This window comes from Typopeltis vanoorti, chromosome 21 (genome assembly GCF_054136105.1).
Source record: "Typopeltis vanoorti isolate ZY-2024b chromosome 21, IOZ_Tvanoo_1.0, whole genome shotgun sequence".
In the NCBI taxonomy this organism is placed as follows: domain Eukaryota; kingdom Metazoa; phylum Arthropoda; class Arachnida; order Uropygi; family Thelyphonidae; genus Typopeltis; species Typopeltis vanoorti.
In genome coordinates this window covers 71,556,530-71,575,884 of record NC_143569.1, presented here as the reverse complement: position 1 = coordinate 71,575,884, position 19,355 = coordinate 71,556,530, and the positions used below count along the sequence as shown (strand labels likewise).

General features: G+C 33.5%; 1 protein-coding gene across 1 annotated transcript in view; it reads right to left on the bottom strand.

Annotated features, from left to right (window-relative positions):
• LOC150094962 (cysteine protease ATG4B-like) overlaps positions 1-19,355 on the bottom strand; it is a 215,536-nt gene that overhangs the window by 43,404 nt on the left and 152,777 nt on the right. The window contains exon 10 of the mRNA XM_090410953.1: positions 16,145-16,290. Coding sequence (XP_090267079.1) covers positions 16,145-16,290 — 146 coding nt within the window. The remainder of the gene's footprint in view (positions 1-16,144; positions 16,291-19,355) is intronic.

Sequence of the window (19,355 nt, the reverse complement as noted above, 5' to 3'; positions counted from 1 at the left end):
TCTTCTGATGTATAAACTCATTTGCTAGCAACGCCCTCCTCCCCAGTTCGCCTCTATCATAGCATGGTAGGAAACTTTCAATCTTCACCTTCTCCTTTACATCCTCCCTCATAAAATACTTTTCACCTTTCAAATCATTTGTGCCAACCAAGACAATCATTTTCTTCGACTTACTTTTTTGCATCTGGATGGCTTGACCAATATCATGAATTTTTGCCCCATGGAAACATGATTTTGTAACACTTTCATTAAGTACTCTCCTAATCACTGAGTCTCCATAAATAATTTTCTCCTTAACTTGTTTTTCTTTTTTGTTCACTTGGTCTTTATTACTACTTTGGATTGCCCGCTTGTTTCTCTTCTTGGTCCTGTTAAGCTCTTGATGCTTCTGCAATTTTTCAATTTCGCATTTTGTCCTGTGTAGGATAACATTCAAATGCGCTACTTCTTTATTAATGTCCATTTTGTTCTCCTCTATTTTCACAGCTGCACATTCACATTAATATAATTTTCCATCCTACCATCGGTACTGTCCACTCTACTAACATTTGCTGCATTCTCATCACTTAATGGGCACTCAATTTTGAAACACATAATATAATCTCTCTCTCTCTCTCTCTCCAGTTTCAATTTCCTTCCACATATCCTTTAATTTTCTCAGCAAACGCAAATTCAAATCACCCAACAAAGTGGTCTTTGCCACTATTGTTCTACCATGCATTGGCACCATACTGACAAATCGTATTAAAACAAAAAAAAAAAAAAAAGTTTTACTTACAAACTAAATAGCTCAGTCAATCACACATTCATTTAAAACAAAAACTACAGTAAGTTAACCTAATATTATCACCTAAATACAAAAAAGTTATTTATCTTTCAGTAGTGCTAAATCAACTCTACACACATAATACAGCAAGATTCCATGCATATCTTCCCTTCACTGTGCTTTTGATATCTGACATTTTCATACATCCAGTATGATTTGTGTTAACATCATGGTCATTTTACTTCCCATGGTATTCAATCTAGTATACTTCATTTGTCCACTGATGGAATTCTGTCTTCAAGCAATTTTGCCTGGCCTAATACCACCTTAGACATTTTACTCTTTCTGTTATGTCAAAAATTTCTGTCTGTTTTTCATCCAAATATTTATTTTCTGGTCTAGTCTTGTGGTATCAAGCATATTTCTTTTCATACTAGACTGACTTATTCTCAATTTTTGAATTTTCTTTACATTTAATGTCTCCATCCTTCACAGATATATGTCAATATAGGGAGAGTATGCAAATTACAAACTTTCCTTTTTTAGGCAAAATGATAATTCATTCTTCAATATCAAGTCATTTGATATTTCCATTTTATTTTTTCTAGGTATATATATATATATATATATATATATATATATATATAGTGATTCACTTGTTTATTTTCATTGCTGCTTTTTATTGCTTCTGATTGCACACAGCTGCGCTGCATAATATGGCAAACTGTTTCACAAGCAACATGAATTTTCAAATATGAGCATTTATCTGGACTGGATCTTAAGATAGTTAAGTCATCTGTGAAGTGTAAATGATAAATGGATCAAGGTTTCCTATCAGAGCATTAACTAAATTTATGAGATTTTCGTATATGAAGCTAAGTTTTACAGCCATAGCAGGCCAATGAGCCCAAACTTCATATCGCTAGCAAAAGTTTGCCTTTTTAGGTGTATCTAAACTCTCAGGGGACCCTGTAACCCCTAGAGAGCGCGTCCCCTGGGTGGCAGATAGGGGAGCCCACCATGCGTGTGTGTGTACATGCGCGTGCGTGCGTGTTTATATATATATATATATGGTGGGGTGGTCCGAATATACTGAATAAGGACTCGTGGACCAACAGGGCCATTATCTTGATTGTAAGGGAAGCGGCACTCCCATGGGCCCCTAGCTGGATCTATCCTCTCCTTGTTCTACTTTGAGGAAGACCCACTTACTTTAATCTTTCCTATAAGGCCTTATCAGCCAACTCTTCTTACTTTATGACCCTTGTGCTATTAGAGTACTCGGGGGCCATGGGGTCTTTTCATTTCTGGCCTTACAACTATGTCCTCTCTATAAACCTTACTATATTTCTTCTATAATCTACCCTTTCCCCTTCAATATACCCTATTCCTCCTATGGGTTTAAATTCGGAAGAAGGCGAGTTCAGAAGCCTTAAGGTAGCAGCCCTACCACTGAACTATTCCATCGTCAGGCTAGTCCCCTGACATGGAGAACATAACCATACTTGTAAGCTGACAGAAAAAGATAATCGGATTGAATCTATGGGAAACGACCCTGGAATGGAAAAGGGAAAACGAAAATGGAAACGACAAAATATAATACACATAGCAAACTGGAATGTAAGAGGAATAGCATATAAAGAAATAGAATTAGACCAGTTATTAAATGAAAGAAATTTTAAAATAGCAGTAATCACTGAAACAAAAAAGAAATTAAAAGGAACTATGAGAACTGAAAATTTTAATGTGATATAAAGTGGAGTCGACAGAGACCAAAGAGCACAAGCAGGAGTCATGATTTGGATTCATAACTCCCTTTCAAAACAGTTAAAACATTATAAATTATGGAATGAAAGAATAATAGAAGCTAGAATAAAAACAGATAGAGGCTATTTAACAATAATTGGTTTATATGCCCCAGAAGAAGGAAGAGAACAGAATAATATTGATTTTTATAATCAGCTACAAAACATATATAATAAAATAAATAAAAATGATTACATAATTTTAGCAGGAGACTTAAATGCAAGAATTGGAAACACGAAAATTAATAATAATATAGGAATACATGGAGAACACACTCTAAACAGAAATGGTAAAAAATTGATTGACTTTGTAGTTTATAATAACCTAAAAATAATGAATTCCTTCTATAAACATAAAGACATACATAAATATACTTGGGCAGCAAGAGGATGGAAATCAATATTAGATTACTTCATATTAAATGAAAAGACATCAAAATTTTCACTAGATGTTAGAGTTCACAGAGGATATGAAATAAGCAGTGACCACTTCCTTGTTAAAATAAAATTAAGATTACCACGTAAATGGCTACAAGTAACAAGAACAGAAAGAAAAATTGAAACATTTGTTTATAAAACTAGACTATTGAATGACACAAATGTACAATGGCTATATGAACAAAGAATTAACCAGTATCTAGATAAAATAAAACAAAATGAAGAAATAGAAATAGAATGGCTTAATATAAAAACGATACTAAATGCAGCAGCAAATGAAAGCTTAGGAAAGACCAAAAAATTCAATAAAAGAAAAAAACTGAAGATCTGGGATGATACAATCAAAGAAATAATCAAAAAGAAGCCTATCACAAATGGTTAAGCAGTAAAAGATTAGAAGATGAAATAGAATATAAAAGAATAAGAGCCATAGCTAAAAGAGAAGTCAGAAAAAGACAGAGAATCATGGAATAAATTTGTTTCTAAGTTAGAACATGATTTATATAAAATAAGACCCAACGTATATAAGATTTTGAAACACCTAAATACAGATACCAAAGAAAACATAAAATTAAACACTGAATTGAAATTAGAAGAATTCCTAAATTACTACACAGAACTGTGGACAGATAAATATTTTAAAAAAGACAACTGGCAAACAATTAACGAAAATGAAAAGGAAATAACTGAAGAAGAATTAGAAATCAGCCTGAAAGAAACAAGAAACGGAAAATCACCTGGAGAAGATAAGCTAGGTTCAGAACTATATAAATACGCAGGAACAAGATTCAAAGGAAGACATCTTATTATTTTTAAATAAAATTTACTCAACTGGTATCCCCCCAATAGAATGGAAAAAAGCAATTGTGATTCCTATCTTTAAGAAAGGTAATAGAGATGACCCTAAAAACTATAGAGGTATCAGTATACTAAATTCATGTTACAAAATATACAGCAGAATCTTAAATAACAAACTAATGAAATATTCCGAAAACTTTATTCTAGAGGTACAAAATGGATTTAGAAAAGGACGATCATGTATAGACACCCAGCCTTCTGCCTAAAATTAATAATAGAGAAAAGAAGAGAATATAATTTAGAAACACATATTGCATTTATTGACTTTGAAAAAGCATTTGACAAAGTTAAAAGAAACATATTATTTAACATATTAAAAGAAAGACAAATACCAAATAATATCCTAAAAGCTGTCACAAGTATATATGAAAATAATCAAATACAAATAAGATTAAATCATGAGCTATCATATACAAGAGAGATAAACCAAGGGGTCCGACAGGGATGTCCCCTCTCAGGAACTCTTTTTAATATCTACTTAAATGAAATAATAATAAAATGGAGTAAAAATTTACATCAAGGAATTAAACTTTCACCTACAGTTAACTTAAACACTCTCCTCTTTGCAGATGACCAAATAATAATTACAAATTCTGAAGATAACTTACAGAAAGCTATTTTAAATCTAAATGAGATATCCAAAGATTATGGTATGAAATATCAACGGAAAAATCAAAAACTATGGCCTTTAAAGGACAAGATCCAGCAAGAACTAAAATAGTATTAGATAACAAGATCTTAGAACAGGTGAATTCATTTAACTACCTAGGATGTATAATCACTTATGAAAATGAAAAAGATATAAACATAAAAATTGCAAAATATTTAAAAATAACAGGAGTAATTAACTCTATATTTAAACCAAACCTAGTTCAAAAACAAACCAGGCTAAAAGTATACAATACATTAGCCCTACCGGTCTTAATGTATGGAAGCGAAATCTGGACAATAAAACAAAAAGACAAACAAAGATTAACAACAGCAGAAATGAAGTTTATGAGAAAAACTGCAACGTATACCCTATTTGATCACAAAAGAAACGAAGATATTATGAAAGAATTAAACCAAGAACCAGTAACTGAAAAAATTAAAAAATATAAACATAGATGGATGGAACACGTTCAAAGAATGAAAACAGAAAGATTACCAAAACAAGCCTTAAAGTACAAGCCATTAGGAAAAAGAAAACCAGGACGTCCTCTTAAACGATTCAACGATGACTTCTAAGGCCGAAACAGGACATACTAGGCCTAAATCCTTGATATGTATGATGATGATGAGGTGTATCTAAAGGAGGAAAATTAAATTGAACAGCTATGTACAATCTGAAGCAATAAAATTAAATGAAATTTTATTGCTTCAGATTGAAGCAATAATGAAATTAAACAAGTGAATCAGCTTATCACAGGCAAGTTATCAAAGGCAAATTGCAAGTGAATTTTCAGCCTCGTTGTAAATGTATTGCCTTATTTTCTTCACATAATTATTTTTTTTTTAAATCTCATTCACTATCAAGTTATATGATCATGGGCAGCCTCCAATGAATGTAATACAGAAGTTTTATTTGCAATCAGGAGATAGTATCATATGTAATTAATTTAATAATTCCTTTGTTTGTTCCTGCCAAAAGTTAGTACGAATGGAGATAACTCTTTTGAGGTACCTTGCTGCTGCTGTTTTGAAAATGTGAAGTATCTATCTATGAAATAGGTAATACTATTTATCTCTCACTCTGTTATCGACTAAAACTCCTCTGCATCTGCAGATTAATTTTGAAATAAACAGACAAGTATTCTCGCATTCTCAAACATTTTATTTTGCATAACTTGCAAGTCATCACCATTCTTATAAATATCAGATATTATTATACAAGAAAAAAAAATTAATTTAGTCAGAAATGCTCAACAGCAGGATCCTTTTTGGAGAGAGAGAGATCTATATCTCAATTCAAAATGCTGAGTGTTTGGATTATTTGCCTTTTTTTTCTTAGTCGAGCAAAATTTATTTTGTGTTAATATAGGTAGGAGTAAGATACCAGAAAAGCTAATGATTCAATTGAAGATGATACCTTTGATAATACATGCTTACACTTTGGCAGGTCACCTTGGACACAGAAAGATAATCTGGAATTAAAGAGAGATTTTATTGACCATTCATGAGATATGATGTCAAGAACTATGTGAAATCTTGTCACCCTTATCAACTAGGAAATTCATTCAGAGTGAAAGAGTCTGTAAAGTAACCAGTTAGGTTATCAGTCAGAGATCTGGTCTTAGTACAACACTATGGAGATAAAAGAAAAAGGGGCAGCTTAAGTGCTCAAGTCTGAGGACCATATAGAGTTGTAGAGATATTGTCTCCTGTTGACAGAAAACACCCTGACAAAATCATTACTACACATTCAGATAGGATAAAGAAATATTACTATCAAAAGGGTATTTACAATAATACCTGGTATTCCTCTTAGGAAACTACATATTAGAAGGTGAGGGAAAATTGGAGCAAAAAAAAAAAAAAATAAATAAAGTAAGAGCTTTGCCTTCCAAATATAAAAAAGAGGTTAAGAAAATTTCTAATCTTTCCTTGATGCACCTAATAAAGAAAGAGTTACCAATCAAAATCCTTGTGGAACTCAGACATTATCAGAACAGTATTTTGATACATATTACCAGAGTTCAGCAGTTGACATCTGATATTATGGAACTTAGAAATTCCAGCTGTGGTGATAGTAAACTGAGAACTCCACAGTCATCAAATGAGCAGACAGAATCTGTTGCTGAAAATGTTGATAATTTAGAAAGTACATCTGAGTTATCTCTGAATCATCAAGTAAGAGATAGACAAACCTTTAGTAAATAATATTATTTAGGATCAGGTGTTAAAAGACAAAAATGATCACTTAATCTTTGTTTTAATGTTGAAATATTTTAAGCATAGTAAAGAAATGTGTTTCTATAAAATAAAATAAGAGATATATATATATAATAAAGAAAGGGTTACTAATTAAAATACTTGTGGAACTGAGACATTACTAGAAAAAAATGTTGATACATATTACCGAGGTTCTCTATATAGAGAGAGCCTCCAAAGCTCAGTCAGTATAGATGAAGTCCTTTGGTCGGAAAGACCTGAGTTTGATTCCCATCTATGATGTGAGGCACCTTCATCTGGTCTCTTTCAAATAAAGATGAGTTAGCCAGTCACATAAGGAGGTAGAGGGTTTTTTTCATCCAGAATCATGTTAAGATATTTAAATATCTTAACATGATTTTGTTTACGGAAAATATTCTTGTTAGCTTACGTAATCACAAATCAAATAAAGGATGTATAAAAATATTGTTATGTTCATAAAATTATGTTAAAACATTACTGTAAAAAGAATAGCAGCAGTGTTTGTAGTTTTGCTACTGATAGCTGATATTTTAACTCCAGTGACATAGACAGGTATGTGAATCTTGCTGATTCTTCATCTGCTGAATGATAGGCTGTTTCTACTGATGACTTGAACAGTGAAGCTATCTGTAGACATTTTTTATACTGAGTGCAATGAAATAATCATCAAGTAGAAAAGAAACTTCATTCCACTGCCAACAAACATTATCCAGTCTGCCATTACCAAAAACTTCATTTTCCTGTCTGTGATACCCAGCTGTCATGACATCATCATGCAGTCGCAATTGAGAGAACACTTGATACACAAAAGAGAAAGAAGGGAAATTTTATATAAGTAGAGAAAGAAGAGGTGTTTTAAAAAAGCGGTATGAATAGAAGAATATAAGGGAGAATTGGAAATAATTCCTTTTAAGAAATATGGAATGAATGGTTGTCTTTTGTAATTTCCTTATTTGTTCAAGTTCCTAGTAAAAAATTTATATATCTTCACTGTTGTGATTTTTGGTTTTTTGAGATAAGATTAAATGAAAAGCTATTCTTGTTTGTGTGGAACTCACAACTGTCAAGGAAAAATGCCAGAATGTTCCATATATACTGCTTTCTATTTGCTGAGTTTATAGAGAACACATGATATTTTTGGTACTTGGTTTAAATAGTAACTGAATATGCAAGAAAAGTAAGGCATATGTTGGATACACAGGTATGAGTTGTCATTGTTCCTGTGTGATTGCGAGGAAGAAAATTTGTGGCTGCTGTTTCCTAAATGAACTTAAGGATTGATCTAAAACTCATGTTGTGATTTTTCGGAGCAAGATTTGCTAAGCTCTCTGTTATGGTCCAAGTTTTTGAATAAGAGATGTTGATTTCTGCCTTTGTATATATGCAATATTTAATGTCAAAAGACAAGACCCAATATTTTAAGGTTATGAATGTGTATGAATAAGTAGAAGGAACATATAATTTGATAATTTTATTTTATATGTTGAGTTTATATATATATATATATATATATATATATATATATATATATATATATATATATATATATATATATTTTTTTTTTCTCCTGTTAATGAAACATATAAAAAGAAAACTTAGTTTTCATGTAGTGCAGTGAAACACCAAATACAAGTAACCCTCATATAACGCAGATGTTAGGTTCCACAGAAATGCCGCGTTATATAAATTGTGTTAAGCGTGACTCAGATCACATAGAAAAAGTATGGTTAGGTTCCGAAATCGTTTTTTTTAAAGATTATATAAACAATGACATATCCAACAAAAAATATATTTTTATTTAATTCAAGTAATTCACGTAAGTTAAGAAAACATATAAACTATGAAACAAATACATAGTATAAAATTATAAAAAATTGTAAACTTCATTGCATATAATGCATAAATGTTTTAGGCAAAATAAAATAAAGTGTATATTTTAATCTTCATCACTCTCTTCAAAACTAACATTTCGTAGATATTCTTTATTTATGAGTGGCCAGACATAGTCATCACTTGAAATCTCTTGGACATCATTTGTATAATTCTCATTGCATACTTTGGCTGATTTACTTATCAAGAAGCCAATAATAAGACCTTGGTGAAATTTACCACTATGATGAAATTTTTTTTTATTAAGTTCATAATACGGAGCTAAACAAATATTCAATTGTCTCGTGAATTTTCCGGAGCGCTCCACTGAGAGATTATTATCCATAAAATAACTTTCTTGCCGAGTTCAATCCTTCTGTTAATTTCTGAAAATTGAATTTTTTAACGGATTCATCGCAATCAGAATCTTCGGCAGAACTTTCTCCACCATTTGGTTCGATGTCATCTATTAATTGTACCAGTTCCTCCTCATTTAAATCTATTTCCCCATCAATTAATTCACTCATTTCGTTTTCAACCATATCACCATTACTATAAAAATTAATTTTTTTACATGAAAAAAAAAAAAAGCATTACATGTTGTATGTAACTCACCAAAAAATAAAGTGCTCAGCTTGAGATTAACACATGATTTTTAATGTGCTTTCCTGGCAGAAAAAAAAAAATTCAACAATAAACACTTTATAGTAAACAATCGACATACATGTGTGCTAAAGGGTATTTCCTCTAATATAAATTCGCTACTCATAACTACATGCGTGATATGGGCAGATGCAGATTTAACAAAGATAAAATTTGATTTTTAAGTCATGTGTTGAAAAATATATGAAAAGATAAAGGGTTACTACAGTTTGTAGACCGTCTTATATCGAAACTGCATTGTATAAGTACCGCATTATACGAGGGTTACCTGTATATAGGACTGGGGAAAAGAACACTATAAAAAACATAAGAGGAATACATATAAAACTCTAGGGAAAAAATATATACATAAATAAATAAATATATATATATATATATATATATATATATATATATATATATATACAGAATGTAGCAAAAATTAACAACACAACTTCTGATCTCTTCCCAAAGAGTGCATCTCCTTACACTTGGCCACATTAAACTGGCAGCCAATTCACCTTTGCCCATGCTACTAGTCTGTTTAAATCTTCCTGCAGGATCTCTGCATCATCTTCATTTATCAGTTGCTCTTCTCAGTTGAACATTATTAGCAAAAAACTCAAATTTCCTATCAAATCATTTCCTATATAATTGATATACAACTTAAACAACAGAGGGCCAAGTACTGAGTCCTGTGGTACACCACTGGTCACTTGCCTTCTCCTGGATTCAACTTCTCCATAAATCACTCTCTGATATCTGTCCATCAGCCACTCTCTAATCCAAATCACCAGATTCATATTCATCTCCATTTGCTCCATTTTATGCAATAGAGTTCTATGTGGAATCTTGTCAAATACTTTTGTCAAGTCTAGAAATATCACTGAGTAGCCAATTCCCTTATCAAACTCCATTGTCACTTGATTATAAAAAGTAAACAAATTACTAGGGCAAGACCTACTCTCCACAAAACCATGTTGTCCCCTATAGAGCATCATATTCCTATCCACCCAGTCCTGAATTCCATCTTTCACCAATTTCTCCAATATCTTAACCAACTCTTGGGATGATGCTGACTGGTCTATAATTTGCTACTTCTGTCTTGGAGCCTCCTTTAAACAATGGGACTATTTTGTCCTCTTTCCACTCCACTGGCACCTTCCCATCACTAACGCTTAAATTAAACAGCTTGGTCAGAGGAACTGACGATTCCCTTGCACATTCTCGTAATACACAGGCCTATATGCCAACTAATTGCATGGCTGTGTTCGTATTTAGGTTCTGCAATATTTTAAGCACCTCCATTTCTTCAACCTCTATTCTCCTATCAGCAATGTCACCACCTAGGTGGTACACCCCTGCAAAATGCTCACTCAGAGTAATTGAACTATTTGGTTCTGTTACCTCCCCCACATCAGCACTTTTTAAAGTCATCCTTGCATAGTCATTCCTCCTTTTACTCACCACAAAGCAAAAAAACTCAGAGTTTCTTTTGCCTCATCAGCTAACTTTCTCTCATAATTAACTTTGCTTTCTTTACCATACCAGTCATCCTTCTTGCCTATACCTTATACTGCTCATGGGCATGCTGATCACATTTTTCTTTATAATCCCTCCATAACCTTTTCTTTGTATGCAACTCCTGTTTAATAATCCATCTAACTCCTACCTGATTTATCCTTCTGACTCTAGGTATACATTCAGATAATGCTTTCTTCAAACACCCCTTGACCACCTCACATGAATCACCATCTCTCTCTCTCTCTCTCTTCCAAATTTTATGGCATTATTCTGCTGAAAGCTGTTTCCTTAGCTTCCTTATTTCATATATATTCCTTCTTAATAGAAAATTCTGTATGTCTGGTAATCTCCGAGGTCAAGACTACATGATCACTTTCTCCAATCAGAAGCAGTGTAGCTAGATTGGTTAGTGTTTTCTGATGCAATGATCAGATGTAGCACCCTTGAAATTTGTGTCCCCCCCCCTCCATTATGTGTTGCCTCAGATAATTATCTCTCAGAAGCTGTAGAAATTCCATTTCCTTCCCTGCCTGTGACCATTCCTCCTCCCAAGCTATGTCCCCATATTTGAAACCCCCATAATATAATTACTCAACCTGTACTCATCATACTAATTTGGAGTGCACATCATCTACCATTACCCCCCCCCCCCAGATTATAGCAGAGGCCAGTTACATAGTCCTGTTGGCTCTAGCTCACACCAGATAGCTTCAAATGAACTACCCTCTGAATCTCTGTCCCCTGATGTATTTTTACTCTCTCTTTGCCTTTAATTCCTCAGCTATCATTAATTCCCCATCCTGTTCCTTCTGTCTTTGTAAGAATAGAATACATATTACCATATCATCCTCAGTGAACCACATCTCACTAATGCCTATAACTTTTGGCCAAGTTGTGCTAACCAATTTTTAAAAAACTCTCAACCTTATTTCAAATACAGGTATCCCTTGATTAACGTAATTAATTAATCCCTCGATGTTACAGCGTATATCAAAATCCCGTTAATCAAACATAATAATCAATGGTAAAAATCATAATTCGTCCATGATCAATTACTGTATAAAAAATTCATTTTTTATGGTACTCTTTTAGGAAAGATAAAAAATGAATGCAAAGTCAATGTTTAATAAATGCTTGTACCTACATTAGTTTCTGCAATTTTTTATCAAAAAAATTATCAAGAGTCGTTTGATAATAGTTTTTTTCTTAGCATACATTCTAGGATAACAAGCAAAACGACTCTCTAGACCTCGGAAACAAACATTCTTCGATTAACATCTGAATCCATATCCATTACTTGCTGCTTAAGCAATTCTAAACTGCGAAATAGTCCATCGAGTTCTTTGATTGCTATCTCCTTTAGAACCTATATCTTCACATCCATTTGTTTGTTGTCTTCATATGCACGTTGTTGTTCAATTTCAAGATCGTTGTCACTGAAATCTTTTCAATTTGAAGCCAACAATTCTTTAACATCTTCTGCATCAGCACCATCAAAACCAAGGTCTTCACCAATTGCAATGATTTCGTCAACCACATTGTTCACAGGATTCTGAAAACCACCTAAGTCATTAGCACATTCTGGCAAAAAGGTTTTTCCAAAAAGCTCTCATGCAGCTAGAAGACACTTGCTCCCATGAGTCATGAATGTTTTCAATTGCATGTTTAATGTTAAAATTTGTCCAAAGTTCTTGGAGCGTAATGGCATTTTCTCCTGTTGTTTCTACTGCCCTTTAGAATGTCTTTTTAGAAAATAGGCTTTGAAAGTTGCAATGACGCCTATGTGAATGGTTGGACATAGGCGTTATTGTATCCAAAAGCAAAAGAGCTTTGAATGCTAAGTTATTTCTCTTGCAATAAGCTTCAACTGCCGCACAAAAATAAGACTTAAACCACTCTTTGAATAGGCTTTGAGTAACCTAAGCCTTCTGATTCACCCACCAAATTACAGGCAGAATTCCTGTTACATCATTTTAAAGCCTGGGTTCTGAGTTCGATAAACAAGCAGAGGTTTTAAAATCTCCATTAGCATTCCCTCCAAGCTTAACACTTAAACGATCTTTTGATACTTTATAGATATGCTTTGCTGCTTATTTTTAATATAAAAATTCTAGATGGCATTTTTTCCCCACCAGTTTCATCTACATTGAAAATTTGACGGTATCGTAATAATTTTCTTCGATAATTTTCTGCAGCTCAGCAGGAAGCGTGGATGCAGCATCTTCATTGGCACTTGCAGCTTCACCTATTATTTTCACATTCTTTAGTCCAGCCCTAGATTTAAAAATTTCAAGCCAGCCTTTACTAGCTGCAAATTTTGAATTATCTTCTTTATATTTAAAAGAGACTAAAGTCTCTTTAAGTTTTTGAAAAGAGGCTTGGAGCTTTGGCCATGATATTATAGGCACTAATTGGAATTCTCTTTTGATTGCAGTCATCCAGACTAATGATCAACAGATCTTCCATTTCAACCATCATAGCACTTCGGTTACGTTTACATTGCATACTTGCCGATGTAAATGCAACTTTTTCTTGCTCGCAACACTCATCAGCTTTGGATAAAATAGTCCGTACTGTAGACTCGTTAAAACCAAATTCGCTCGCAGTCTTACTTTTACTTTCACCACGTTTAAATCTTTAAATTATGTAAAGCTTTAGATCTAAGGTTCCTCTTTTTTCATTGAATGACCCGGTTGTCGAATGACGTCATCATGCTCCCGACTTTCGTGAGCATGGTAAATTTAAAGGCGCATTAATTAAAACTCTTGCTGCATATATAAAGGGATTGTTGCAATTAATTTTGTGGCGTTAATCAAATCCCATGTTAAGCAAGGGATACCTGTACTTGTCATTAGTATACACAAACTGCAATACCCCCTTCATTCCACAACCTTCCTCACACTTTGTGTTACTTTGATGCTAAAGTTAACTTGGGATGCTACATTTTGCATCATGTGATCACTCTCCCACTTACTAACCTCCAGGTTGCCTGGACTCACACTCACCTGCATCCTGCCTAAACATACTAGTTTCCTGACTTTGTACTTCCACACTCTCACTAAACAACACTCTTTCAAGATTCCTGACAACAAACCCATTTAGATGAAGCCACCCACCTCATATAAATCCTTCTGTCAAACTCACTCCACAAATCTACACCATTCCTCCTGCACAATCTGCATACTGACTTATTTGCGATCATAGCTCTTCATCTCAGCTCACCTCTATCATTCAACTTTTACTTTCTCACTCTTCCTTTTTGCATGCACTAGCAACTCTTTCATGTCTTCTCACATACCACACTAGTCACCTGCTAAATCATTTGTACCAGCCAAAATAAACATCTCTTTCACTTTAACTCTCTACATCCTTAGAGAATACTTCTTACATCCTTTATGTTAGCTCCAGGAAAACATGATTTTTCAGACTCTCCTCAAGGAGTTCTTAGATAAATGAATCACCATACAAAATCTGATCCTTATTTTCATGCTTTTGCACTTTCTTGCTCTGCTTTCTCTCCCCTTTCTTTCATACTATCCGGCATGCATTTCTCCAACCACTCAATCTCATTTTGTTCTGTGAAGAACTCCATGTAATTGTGCTATGTTTTCATTACTATCTGGTCACTCTCTTCATTTTCCACCGTGTCATTCGTACAGTCACTTATAACCGCTTGCAACACTAACTACGACAATCACATTATCACATCTTTTGTCTTTCAACTCACTGCTATCACTCTTCTTACTCTCTTCATACTTATGACATTCACTCATGAAACACTTTTGATAAACATGTTCTCCAGTTTCATTCTTCTTCCAAAAATCTCTCGTTCTGAGAAGGCCATACATTTCACACATGCTTCACAGTGAACATAATCACGCATGTTAAAATTGCCTGCCATTGTTTTGTCATTGGCACAGAAAATGATCAACACTTGCAACTTAGCCAAACTCAACTTTTCAGCTTAGCTTTGTGTGATTAACTGTAACGCACAATACAGTGTACAATGAAACAAATATTAAACCTTCACAAATCATAACATTATGCACACTAGCCTTACAGTTAATCACACAAAGCTAAGCTGAAAAGTTGAGTTTGGCTAAATTGCAAGTGTTGATCATTTTCTGTTAATTTCATAAACTTGCTTTTCCTACTGAATTATTTAATGGATATGTTATATAAATTCACCCTTAATTATGGGCACTAAATGGAAGAAAATGCAAACTACACCTTTTAATTTTGAAAAACTAAAAATTCAAAACTGAAGGTAAAGGGATCAAAATATACTACAAACACTGGAGAAAAAAGAGTTCTGTTGTTCAACTAAAATAATTTAGACATGCTTTCAACCACTTGAATGATTCAAAGCATTCGAGTGGGTGTGCTACGAAAACAAAGTTGAATTCTGTAATGTATAAAAAATATCCTGGGTCTGCTGACAGAAACTCTAGGTTACTATAAAGTTTTTGAGACCCTTTTAAGAGTGGTGACATTCATGTTTCATGAGACTTCAATTTTCACAAAAAAATAAACAAATAAAATAATAATAATGCTGTAACATAGACTTGGGCAGAAATCACCAATGAAATATTCCTCAAACTGCTTTCCAAAGAAAGATGGATTCTAAAATGTTTTAACACCTGCAAAGACTTTTTAATACAGCCTATTATAAAGTTAAATTTAATAAATAATTTACTGATTCAAAAACTTATATGCCCAGGAGCAGAACAGTATTAAAATGACATGAAATGTAAAGAACATATGTCAATTACTGCTAACAGCATTAAGCAAATTTCAATTAAGAATATCAGAGTGCATTAGTGAGTCTTCTTATAGATGCTTCTTCAGATATTTCAAATGAGGAGAAACTTATCCATTATTATGAGATGCACACATAGAAATAGAAGAATACATTGTTTACATAATTCCTCTCTAAAGCTCAGTTGCAGTGTACTTATGAGAGATGAAAGAGTGAAATGAACTAATTCTTGTCTTGGAAGGCTAATAATTAGTTAGCAGGCAATGGACTAGTGGCAAAATTAAAGAGAGAGACATATCAGATCTTACAAATTGTTGCACATAATTTGAATATGTTTATTTTAAATAATTCTATTATTAAAGATGTTCTTTTTGTTGCTGTAATTGAAACAGTGATAATATAATATAAATTTTTTTATTACAATTCATAGTATGGGTGAGTAGAATTTTTTTGTAGTTTTAAGTGCTATTTCTGGAGCCTTGTGCGTGTGTGTGTGTGTGCGTGCTTGAGGAGGATTAACTACAATATATTTTCAATTAATATACTTCGTTAAAATGAAAACTAACTGCAGATAAAAACAAACATGTTTACCAAAGCTATAGATGGATCCAAGTCAGCAATAGGCATCCTTCCACTAGTTCCATATGGTATATGGTAACTACTATCATCTGGATGTTCTCCATCCAAATTCACACTTGGCTGTTTTTTATGAGGATCAAGAAAAATCACTTCATTTCCTGTATTTTAAAAAATTAACAAATATTATATAGATATTATATTATATTATACTTATCTGGATTAGATCTTAAATTCATCATCAGTATCAAATTGGATTCAGTTTATGAGATACTGCATACAACCGTTAAAATGTTTATGATTTTCCTAACTTTTGAACAATCTATTTTCAAGATTTTAGAGCAAAGATACATTTGTTCAATGAGTGTTAATAAAAGACTTTTCATGGCTCATTAGAAACACAACAGTTATAAAAAATAAATAATAAAAATTGCAAATTTCTTAAAAATTTCACTAATAATGGATACAATCTAATCTAATTAATACAGATTAATTAGATCACTCCAAAAAATTAGCAGTTCCTTACATTAGAGAAGTCTCTGAAAAAAATTTCAAGAATATTCAATAAATACCTCTCACAAATTACTTATAAACAATATTTAAACTAGATTCTCTTATCTGCTCTCCGAAATGTGAAATTTACTCATTATCAGTACCAGGACACATTACCAACGTAAACTCTTTTATAATGGGCAGTCTAGTAGATCTGTAGCTAAATCTCTAGAGAGAACACCAAAATTATATAATTATGAACCAATATGAACAAAGTAGACTACCAAATATGTACTCGATACTCTACATGAAGTAAGATGGAGAAAAACTCTTCTTTGTCCTCACCATTATCCCATTTCATTTGATATCAGCTCTTCTACTCCATAGTCATCATGATGCTCTGTTCTGGGTTGCCGATGTCTCCAACTGGGCAGTTTGTAAGTCTCTTTTATTAGGAACATCCATGTTAAACAGGGTCTATCATGTTTCCTTGGTTCCAAACACACTTACATTATCTGCCAGATCATGAATATCACAGAAATCACAAACAGGCATGTTGCCCCCCATCAATAGGAAGGAGTGTGTGAAATTGAACAACCTCCTCTTTATAGATCTTGTGTAGACTAGAATATCATAATTAAACACTTAATTCAATAAAGCTTATTACTGGTCTCTCTATTCCATGACTGCCACCAGAATAAAAGTTTGTATCTTATGATCTGCTTGTATTTGGTGTAGGAAGTTTGAGAAACAAGCTCACCTAGCTCAAGTATCTGCAGCCTCATTTTCCTTAATCCCAATGTGAACTGGGATCCGACAGAAGCATATATCCAAGCGTGGCTTCCATAGTGAGAGAGGACATGTTGGATTTGAGAGATCGCTGGATGTTTCTGCAGCTCTATATGTCTTATTACATGTAGAGAATTTGGCAAATCTGAGTATATATATGTATGTATTATTCACCCTTGGTACCAATGCAATCTTAATTATTTTAATGCTAGATCTATCACATACAGCTGAGCAGTAAAGTTGTTACATTCCATGGGTAGACATTATGCTGTCTGGGATTACATACAGAAGACCCAAACAGGGACTTGATTTTTAATCATCAGTGTAAAAAGGCACTGTTGCAAAAAGTTGTTGGTGATGTTAAGTTCTGAATGAAACTGTATTAATTTATATTTTCTTCAGAACTTAACTTGCATCTTACATTTTGGCATATACTGATATATCAGATGGATAAAATTGCTTGTAAATTACCAGCAACAATAATAATTTAAGAGTCTATTTATTTGTCCATAGTGTTTTAATGTATTTACTGTGAATAGTCTATTGTTTAAACTTTGCTAAAATTCTATGAATATTTGTATGTGGCTGGGAGAAGGCTAATCAGATTAAGTACCGATAGCTAGGAGCAAAACATGTATACCAAGTACACGTACACGGTGGAAGGAGAGCACACGGTACCTCCCCCCCCCACACACACACACACCGAAGAGCATGCTAGGGGAGATTATGGTGCTAGGTGCTGGGAGATGTAAGGTGATGTGAGCAAAGATGGAGAAATTGAATGACATAGTAAGGAGTGTTGGGTGCGGGATTTAAAAAGCAAAGCAGCGCCAGCTCAAGGTTCTTTTTTTTTTTTGTCGTCCTCTTCACTTGCCGAGGTTCGTCCCCGTTCCTTTGAAGGATCGTCGAAGCTGAGATCGTGGGAGAATGCCGAGGAGTCCTTGGAGATTGCCGGTTAAGGAATTGCCCAGCGAAGCCGAGTTCCTGATTACCTCAGAGACAGCTAAGCCTTGCCGAGCCAGATGACCAGTGAACGGCGAGCACCAGTCTTTGTCGTCAGAGATATATCCAGTCCGGACCATTCAGTGGGGTAATGCAGACCAAGCAGAACGGAAGATGGACCTGGAGGAGATGTTATATAGTGATATGTATGATGTTCTAATAATTCCCCAGCAACTGGTAAAGTAGAAACTTCAATCTGTTTAATGAATGTATAAAAGAAAGTGTAATTATTAGTTGCACATTAAGCTTAGATGGTTGTAAATTTTATGCAAGGACTTTAGAGATATAGTTTAAGAGGGCAGTGTAACTCTGAGACATGAATAAAGAAATTAGGGTTAATTTTAATGTCAATGAATGAATAACCTTTAGTATTGTGGAGTTTAAGCTCATGATTTGCCTTTGATAGAATGTTTTAACTGAACTGATACTTATGCATGCTAAGAGAGTAAGAAGGGTTAGATAATTATGTTTTTTCATTGAGAGTGATATTGAAGCTATCATGTGCCAAAGTTTATTCATGATATGTAATCTGATTAGAGTGTAATTAAATATTTTCTTTAGACTCAATAGTTGACTTGCCTGATTTCATTTTCTATTGCACCGCTCAGAAATAATCGAACCACGGCGGGAGGTAACCTATAGGGGAGGCTACAACTGCAAACTAAGCTAAAGATAGATGAGGTTTGAACTACTTCATATAGTTTAAGAAATTGGGGATAGCGTGCTATGCTAAGTTCTGGTTCTTTGAATTTTCATTGTTCAGAAATCTAGGATTCAGTGTGGCGCAGTATAATAAAAATTTTCCCATGAATCCGAAGAAAGAACCAGCACTGAAACAAAGGAATTGCCATTGTCCATTGGGAATCTTTTTGTATTCTACCTAGGTGCAATATCCTTAAAGTTGTTAACGGCCCAAAGTAAATGTTGAGACTGCATAAAGAGT